We start from the raw sequence: 9,677 nt of genomic DNA on the forward strand, positions 1-9,677 counted from the left end.
ATGAATGAATGAGTGAATGAATGGATGAGTGAGTGAATGAATGAATGGATGAATGAGTGAGTGGATGAATGAATGAGTGAATGAATGCCATCCTAAACCACTGTAGCACTTCCCACTCTGCCTTCTCTGAATCCCTAAAATACTGCTTCCTAGTGACTACACAGCCCCATCTAGAAGGATCTCTCTTTTTTGTTTTTGTTGTTATTATTATTTTATTTATTTTTTTATTTTTTTTGAGACAGAGTTTTGCTCTTGTTGCCCAGGCTGGAGTGCAATGGTACAATCTCGGCTCACTGCAACCTCTGCTTCCTGGGTTCAGATGATTCTCCTGCCTCAGCCTCCTGAGTAGCTGGGATTATAGGCATGCACCACCACACCCAGCTAATTTTGTATTTTTAATAGAGACGGGATTTCTGCTTGTTGGTCAGACTGGTCTTGAACTCCTGACCTCAGGTGATCCACCCACCTCGGCCTTCCAAAGTGCTGGAATTACAGGCGTGAGCCCCTGCGCCCCGCCCTGTTGTCATTATTTTTTACTTGTTTTACCTCCCTGATTAGACAATGAGTTTCTGGAAGAATAGGACATTGTCAATAATAATGGCATCATTAGCAGCTACCATTTATTGAGTACTTATTGTGCTCCTGGCACTGTCTATGCCTTTATGTATATTAGCCCAATTGTGACTTTAATTCTTGCAGAAACCCTATGATTTATCACTATCCCAATTTTATAGAACAGTGGTTTTCAAACTTGAGTGTGTTACAGAATCCCCAAAGACTTGTTAAAACACAGCTTACTGGGCCCCACCCTCAAAGTCCCTGATGGAGAATCTCTATTTCCACAAGTTCTCAGGTGGTGCTGATGCTGTTCTTCCCAAGCCACACTTTGAGAACTGCTGTTCTATCAGGTTCTTATTGTTCCCTATCCTATGGTTGAGGAAACTGAGGCCCAGAGAAGTCATGATATTCCCAAGGTCCTGCGGCTAGGAAGCACCAGAATGATGACTTCAGCCTTGACATCTCTTGCACGAAAGCTGGTGCCTTCATGACTGTTCCCATGCTTCCTGCTGTCTATTTCTTCTTCCCCAGAGAAACCAACCGTTTTCTGCCTGTTTTTTATTTTTCCAGCGTGAGCCTACCAAGGGAGCCATGAGATCACTTGCTCCCTTTCATCTCTCTAAACCAAAGCAATAGCTAGTGAGTGCTAATGGTGGTTTCCCATGCCTCAGCCGGCTTCGGCTTTGGCTTGCTGGGATCAGACACTTTCCAGAGGACGTTGGTGTGAGTAACAGCCGAGCACCTCAGGGAGGCTGCAAGCCGGGAGGCTGCCACTTTGAGCTCAAAGGGTTCTTCAGGTTGCAGGGCTGGTGGAGGGATTGGCTCTCTCTAACTCCCTGGGTTAGGAATGTACAGACAGAACATTGTCTGTAATCTTCCCCAGCTCAGACGAGAGAAAAACGTGTCTCTCTGCTCCCTTAATTGGGCACTAGGGTTCATTCAATCAGCCATTTATTCACTTGTCAGACATTCACTGCATTTATTCTTGGAATATTTAGGGCTTCCCTGAGTCTTTCATTTATTCATCTGGACTGAGCCTAACTCAGTGCCAGGCCTTGAGCTGGGAGTTGCAAAGGGGAGGAGAAAAGGCCCACCCCTGGTCTCATGGCACTTAAGAGCCAGTGAGAAAGATTTCATTCATTCATTCACTCACTCATTCATTCATTCATTCAACAAATACATATGGACTGCTAATGATGTGCCAGCCCAGTTCTTAGTGCTGGGGCTTCAGAAGTGAATGAGACTGGCCCGGTTCTTGGTGCTGGGGCTTCAGCAGTGAATGAGACTGGCCCAGTTCCTCCCTGTGTGAAACTGATGGTCCGCTGAGGAGACAGGTTACCAGACAAGCTGGAAAGTTAATGAAGGATGTGGTGCAGCTGCTGACTAAATACAATGAAGCCAGGTAAGGGATAGAGCAGATCAAGGAGGTAAGGTCTTGGGTGAGCAGGGAGGGCTTATCTGCAAGGTGACATTTAGAAGGATGAGGAGGCTCCAGCCATGGGAATATCTGGGACAAGACTACACCAATCAGAGGGAACAGCCAGTGCCAAGACCCTGAGACAGGAGCAGTCAGATGCATGCACAGAGCGCAGAGGAGGACAGAGGAGCTGGAGCGGAGCAGAGGCAGGAGAGGGATGGAGCCTAGAGCAGTCGGCCGGGCTGAGCCTTGGAGCTGGTGTCACTTGACCACCTTGGAGTGGTTATAGAGGGCTTGAGCATTTTGAGCAGAAAAGTAGCATGACATCACTTATGTATTTGAGATAGGGAGAATGGAGGGCAGGGAAGCAGGAATAGAGGTGGGGAGATCAAGGAGGAGGTTCTTCAGGAATCAGGGGAGTTAGGGTGGTGGAGAGGATGGGGTGGCTGGCTTTGATGGATAATTTGGAGGTGGAGCCGACCAGCCCTAGGTTGGATTAGACGAGAACTGTAAAGGAAGAGAAGAATCAGGGCTGACTCCTACTTCTCCAGCCTGAGCACAAGATGAGCAATGGTAGAGCTATTCACTGAAATAGGAAAATCCAGGGGAGAGACAAATATGGGGAAATGGGTAATTGGTTGTAGTCTGAAATTGCTTTGAAAGAGAAGAACACAGTGTTTTGAGAATGGAGTTTGGGGGTTCAGTTAAGATTTCTCCAAGACAAGACTGTTTAAAATAGCATCTGAAGGAAGAAAAGGATTGAAGCAGATGAAGAGGCAGCAGCCCAAAGCATGCAAAGGCCCTGGGGCAGCCTGACTGGCATTCATTCCAAGTCACTGTTTTTGAGCACATGTGGTGAGGAAGCATGGCAGGCAGGCAGACAGCAATAGAAACCAGATATGCAGATAGACAGGAGATCTGAGATTGTCACGGAGGGGCAGCCCAGCCAGCCCAGCACCGTCGGCAGAGCCATCACAAGGTGACACCATAGTTGAGTCTTGAAGGAGACACGAAAGTTAGCCAAGAAGAAAAATGATCAAGGCGGTCCTTCGTGCTGCTATTGAAGCATGAAGTACATAACATCAAATGTACCCCCCCTGAAATATTTGGTGGGTAGATGAGTGGGTACATGAGGACAGGGCAGTGAATTAGCCTGGAGGCAGCATGCCAGGCCACGTGGGACACGGAGCAGGGCGATGAGTTGGACTTGAACCAGCCAGCCAGTGGGGAGCTCCAGGAAGGCTGGAGGCCAGTAGGGTGGGGACAGATCTGTGTGATCTTCCCCAGCGGACGTGGCCCTGCTCCTGAAGGGTTCTTTCTGTGGCCACATGGGGCTTGTCATGTCTCAGAACTGCTTTCGGAGCCAAGCACTCATGCCAAATCCATTAATAACCCTGCTGCCAAGCCCCACTGCTCATTTCTGACATTATCCATGCTAACATCCCCGGGGTTGCCGGCTTGAGAATTTACACAACTTCTGCCAAGCCAGTGGCTCTGGTATGCTCATCACCTTGACCGTGACCCTCCAGTGAGTCAAGCCGTGGCCTCCAATTACAGAAGCAAGTGCACGAACAACTTCTTTGATTAACTTGGACATCTTGGTCTTTTTCTTTTCTTTCTTTAATGATGATACATAGATGTTTATAATACAGAACATTTGGAGAATATGGGAAACTAAAAAGGAGAAAAAAAAATACCATGCAAAGACCACTGCAGTTTGCATTTTGCTATGTTTCCTTCCAGTGTTATCCACACATTTTTCATAATTGAGATAATCCCACAGAGAATTTTCCTTTTTCACTTATCATTTTAATGTAAGCATTTGTAACTTAAAAAAAAACCTCCTCATAAACCTTTTAAATCTTTATCTGTGGATTTATCCTAATTTCCCTAACCAGTCCCAATTGGCAGAACCCTAAGATATAAACCTCCCCCATCCCGCCCTTGACAAATGCCTTTGTGTTGAAAGCTTTTTCTATATTTTGAATTCCCCCAAAAAAAGTGCAATTATGAGTCAAAAGGATGAGGACATCTTCCAAGCTCTTGATTTTGCCAGCTGCTTCCCAAAAGGATTGTACTGGTTTGCCTCTCCCACCAGCGACGTATGCAAGCTCCAGTTCATTTCACCATAGCTTCCCCAACACCAAGTATTATAATTTTTAAAGATCCTTGCCAATAGAGTAGGTTAAAAAAAAATGATAGTGCATTGTTTACAATTCCTTTTTAGTGAGATTGACCCCTTTGTCCAAACATTTGATGTGCAGTTGTGTTTCTATTATGAGTCCTTCATCCATGTCCTCAACCCATATAGAAAGTGGAGCCTAAATGTTATTCTTATCAATTTGCATGAGCACTTTAGATAGTGAGGGTATTTTTATCTGTGTGTCTCTTTCCTTTTTAGGTTGCATGAGCCTGAGAAGAATGCCAGAGAAATAACCCAGGTACAATCCTTGGTGAGATGCCCTTCCTGGGAAACTCCATGGCGTGGTTGCTTCACATCAACCGGAATTGCAGATCTGGTTCTAAATTAAGACTCCCTGTGGGGTGCAGGGTGGAGGATCTTACATTCCTAGCTTTCCCCATGTCCTGTGCATATTCCTTCTCTCTGCTGCAGCCAACAGTGGCTGTTGCAGCCTCCTGACTCAGTGCTACCCATTGCACAACTCCCCAGGGGCACCATTCACAATCCGTCCTATAAAATGGTGCCCTGGAGTCAGGCTGCAGCTCCCTTAGTGTGGATTGTGCCTTCCCACCTCTGTGCATTTGCCCAGACCCACCCCTCTACCAGGAGCGCCACTCCCAGCTCACTGCCCACTCCTCCTCACAGCCAGGCTTTTCTATGCTGTAATTGCACAGCCAGCCTGCCAGGGCCTCTCCCACCTTTGCTGATGGAAAGACCCCATGTCATTTATTACCTCACACAAGGGCACACTTGCTTAAGCTGGAGGTTTCTGGTCAACATTGCTGAGATGATTTTGCAGGCAACGTGGTTTCTGAGAAACCTAGCCCTGCTTATCACCGGCTGACGCTGTCAGACCTTGAAGGCAGAGGGCTCCTCAGCATCTTGTAACAAGACAGGTCCTGCTCTGAACCCGGAACGAGAGTGCGCCAGCTGTCCTTGACATTTCCAAGGCAGTTGTCATCTTTTTAGATGTAATCTGTTGTCGGGCTGGTGAAAGGCACAGCATTTGTAGACCAAAATGCCTTGGCCCTGCCCTTGTGACCCATGGGGTACCCCGGCAGCCCCAGACATGAGCTCAGGTAGTAATTAGGAAAAACAAAACCGTTTCCAGTCATGAGAGAGGGAGACCTTCTCCCCTGTCATTCTACTTCTGGACTTCCTCCTGGAATCTTCTGGGGGAAAAAAATGATGGTGGAAAAACGGGTCATGGACACCTGCACGAAATTCACATCAGCAGAGACTTACTGGGCACCCACTATGTGCCACTCACTGGACAGCCAGACAGTCACGGCCCAGCTGGCAGAGTGCCTGCGATTCCAGTGCCAGGTGCTAGCCCTGGCCAGGGAGGGAGTTGCATGCTATCAACGTGGATTTCCCAGACAGAAGTAAATGAGAGCACGCAGGGCTCAGGACAGGAGCTGTGTGCTAAGAGCACAGCCGCAGAGTCCAACACACTTTGGTTCTTTGCCAGCTGGACAACTTTGTCCACTTTATTTAACCTCCCTTGGTCTCAGTGTCTTCAGCTGTAAAGTGGAATAGATAATCCTTCCCAAGTAGGTTGTGGTAAGAGTGGATGGGTGATCTGCGTGGTTGTGTGCTGCTTGTAAGCCCTGAGAACTGAAATGGGCCATTACCGTGCACCAGGTAGGAGGTGTGCCGGTTGGTGGTAGCTTTATTCTGTTCTATCACGCAGGGGCCAGTCACAGAGGAAGCAAAGTTTATCATTCATGATGGGCGATTTTGAGGTGGCAGTGGCAGGTTGATAGGATTAGCACATGGGAGGTATCCAGGTTTGCTAAGTGGTTAATGATTGCGAACATTTATTGAAGACAGATGCTCAATATGTACCAGGCTCTTTTCTAAACGCTTTACCTGGATAATCTCATTCCATTCTCACAGCAACCCTGGCAGTAGACACTATTATCATCCCCTCTTTACAGATGGAGAAACTGAGACCCAGAGAGGTTAAGTGAGTTGCTCAAAATCCCTGAGCTAGAACCAGGATTCAAACCCAGACTTTCTGACTCCAGCATGTTTCCCGCTTTGCTAACTGGCGATCTCATTCTTATACTGCCCCTGTTCTCTGGCTCCCTGTCTCCAGCTTTGCCCTGAGTGAAGCTGAAATTATTGCCATCCTATTTATTCAGTATGAATCAGACCTCTTCTGTGCCAGCCTTGGTTTCTGAATCATAACAAATGCCCAGTGAATATTTGTAGAATAAATGCGTACATTAATGAATGTCCCCACACACATCACCATCAGCACCTACTCAGGCCCCCAAACAGACACGGTCCTGGGTGGTGGGTCCTGTGATGGAAAACAAACATGGGCTGAGGAAGCACAAAGAAGGAACCTGGACCCTTCCAGGAGAGGGGAGGGCCAGGAAGGGTCTTAGGATGAGCCGTGCTTCATCTGAAATTTACAGAGTGGATGGGGATTTGTTACAAGGAGAAGCAGGACAGACACCCTTGGCAGAGGGAGGAACATGAGAAATGGGCGAAGACTACAGGTGGTTCAGGCTGGGCGGAGGCAGGAGCGGGAGGAGGTGACACTGAGGCGGGGCTGTGAGGGGACCACACTGTGTGGGTCAGAAAGACCCTTCAGGCAGGGTGAGGAGCAGGGTGGATGGGAAGGGGCAAGGCTGGAGGCAAGTAACGTTGGCAAGAGATGAGGGGAACAGGACTTATGGCTGAGCCAGTGTGGGCCGAGAGGACACAGAAGCATCCAGACTTGGTATTTAGTTTGAGTGAGTGGGCCAGGGCCTCTAGAATGACCTTCTCATGACTTTCTCTTTGGGTATTTTAAATCCAGGACACAAATGATATCACATATGCAGACCTGAACCTGCCCAAGGGGAAGAAGCCCGCTCCCCGGGCCGCGGAGCCCAACAACCACACAGAGTATGCCAGCATTCAGACCAGCCCGCAGCCCGCATCGGAGGACACCCTCACCTACGCTGACCTGGACATGGTCCACCTCAACCGAACCCCCAAGCAGCCGGCCCCCAAGCCCGAGCCATCCTTCTCAGAGTATGCCAGCGTCCAGGTCCCGAGGAAGTGAATGGGACCGTGGTTTGCTCTAGCACCCATCTCCACGTGCTTTCTTGTCCCACAGGGAGCCGCCGTGATGAGCACAGCCAACCCAGTTCCCGGAGGGCTGGGGCGGTGCAGGCTCTGGGACCCAGGGGCCAGGGTGGCTCTTCTCTCCCCACCCCTCCTTGGCTCTCCAGTACTTCCTGGGCAGCCACGGCCCCCTCCCCCCACATTGCCACACACCTGGAGGCTGATGGTGCCAAACCAGCCAGGGAACCGACCTGGGAAGTGGCCAGAACTGCCTGGGGTCCAAGAACTCTTGTGCCTCTGTCCATCACCACGTGGGTCTCGAAGACCCTTGACTGCCTCCCCGATGCTCCGAAGCCTGAGCTTCCAGGGTGGCCCCCTGACCACCACCACCGCCACCACCACCACCCCCACCCAACTGGGGCTTAAGGGGGGAACATTTCCCCTTTAGATCAAACTGCCCCTTCCATGGAAAAGCTGGAAAAAAATCTCTGGAACCCATATCCAGACTTGGTGAGGTTGCTGCCAACAGTCCTGGCCTCCCCCATCCCTAGGCTAAAGAGCCATGAGTCCTGGAGGAGGAGAGGACCCCTCCCAAAGGACTGGAGACAAAACCCTCCGCTTCCTTGGGTCTCTCCAAGACTCCCTGGGGCCCAACTGCGTTGCTCCACCCAGACCCATCTCTCCCTTCTAGACCTGAGCTTGCCCCTCCAGCTAGCACTAAGCAACATCTCGCTGTGGACGCCTGTAAATTACTGAGAAATGTGAAACGTGCAATCTTGAAACTGAGGTGTTAGAAAACTTGATCTGTGGTGTTTTGTTTTGTTTTTTTCTTAAAACAACAGCAACGTGATCTTGGCTCTCTGTCATGTGTTGAAGTCCATGGTTGGGTCTTGTGAAGTCTGAGGTTTAACAGTTTGTTGTCCTGGAGGGATTTTCTTACAGCAAAGACTGAGTTCCTCCAAGTCCCAGAACCCCAAGAACGGGCAAGAAGGATCAGGTCAGCTGCTCCCTGGAGACACTTAGCCTTCTGACTGGGACTGACTTGGCCAAGTTCTCAGCCGAGCCACGCGGCTGGTACTGCAGCCTTCTGTGACCCCGCCGTGGTAAGTCCAGCCTGCTGAGGGCTGCCTCTTGACAGTGCAGTCTTGTCGAGACCTAACGCCTCAGTCTGCTCATCCGTAAAGTGGGGATAGTGAAGATGACACCCCTCCCCACCACCTCTCATAAGCACTTTAGGAACACATAGTAAAGGGTAGGGAGAGTGGCCCTGGCCGTCTGTCCTACCCCTTTAGTGTCCACCCCCATCCCGGCTTTCCGAGCTGATCCTTGAAGAAGAAATCTTCCATTTCTGTGCTCAAACCCTACTGGGATCAAACTGGAATAAATTGAAGACAGCCAGGGGGGTGGTACAGCTGTGAAGCTCGGGCTGATTCCCACTCTGTCCCAGAAGGTTGGCCAGAGGGGTGACCCAGTATTCAGTCTTCACTATAACTCTTAAGAGTTGAGACGCTAATGTTCATGACTCCTGGCCTTGGGATGCCCAAGGGATTTCTGGCTCAGGCTGTAAAAGTGAGAAGCTGAGCCATCCTGCCCATTCCTGAAGGTCCTACAGGTGGAACTGCAGGAGCTCAGCACAGACCCAGCTCTCTGGGGCCTGGTCACTTGGTGATTTCAATGATGGCATCCAGGAATTAGCTGAGCCAATAGACCATGTGGACAGCTTTGGCCAGAGCTCCCGTGTGGCATCTGGGAGCCACAGTGGCCCAGCCACCTGGCTCGGGCTAGTTCCAAATTCCAAAAGATTGGCTTGTAAACCTTCGTCTCCCTCTCTCCTACCCAGAGATAGCACATACGTGTGCACATGCATGCACACACACACATTCAGTATTTTAAAAGAATGTTTTCTTGGTGCCATTTTCATTTTATTTTATTTTAATTCTTGGAGGGGGAAATAAGGGAATAAGGCCAAGGAAGATGTATAGCTTTAGCTTTAGCCTGGCAACCTGGAGATTCCACATACCTTGTGTATTGAACCCCAGGAAAAGGAAGAGGTCGAACCGACCCTGCGGAAGGAGCATGGTTTCAGGAGTTTATTTTAAGACTGCTGGGAAGGAAACAGGCCCCATTTTGTATATAGTTGCAACTTAAACTTTTTGGCTTGCAAAATATTTTTGTAATAAAGATTTCTGGGTAATAATGAGTCCTTCCGGTGTTCAGTATTCTTGTCTTTGTGAGCGTGCCCCGGGGCCGCGTCAGGGGCTGCCCGCCCTCCTGCCAAGGCCTGGAAGAGGATTGAATGGACCCCAGGGTTTGGAAACAACCTACAGCATTTGAGCTTCTCACTTAGGTTTTAGAGACATACGATTTTGGTTTCCCCTGGCTCAGAAGGAGCCAGTGTAAGGTTGAGATAAAATTCCATACAGACAACTGAGTTTGGATCTCGGCTCTGCTGCTTTG

The 9,677-nt window shown here is 49.5% G+C and overlaps 1 protein-coding gene across 5 annotated transcripts in view; it reads left to right on the forward strand.

Moving 5' to 3' along the window:
* The window catches only part of SIRPA (signal regulatory protein alpha), a 46,290-nt gene extending 36,867 nt beyond the window's left edge, over positions 1–9,423 (forward strand). For 3 of the 5 annotated variants that reach the window (XM_025399285.1, XM_025399286.1, XM_025399284.1), the window contains 2 exons: positions 4,377–4,416; positions 6,970–9,423. In XM_025399285.1, coding sequence (XP_025255070.1) covers positions 4,377–4,416; positions 6,970–7,218 — 289 coding nt within the window. In that variant the 3' untranslated portion in view covers positions 7,219–9,423. Of the gene's footprint in view, positions 1–4,376; positions 4,429–6,969 lie in introns of all 5 variants that reach the window. The other 2 variants (XM_025399282.1, XM_025399283.1) reach the window with 1 other exon arrangement.
* Positions 9,424–9,677: the final 254 nt, after the last annotated feature.

This window comes from Theropithecus gelada, chromosome 10 (assembly GCF_003255815.1).
Source record: "Theropithecus gelada isolate Dixy chromosome 10, Tgel_1.0, whole genome shotgun sequence".
NCBI lineage: Eukaryota > Metazoa > Chordata > Mammalia > Primates > Cercopithecidae > Theropithecus > Theropithecus gelada.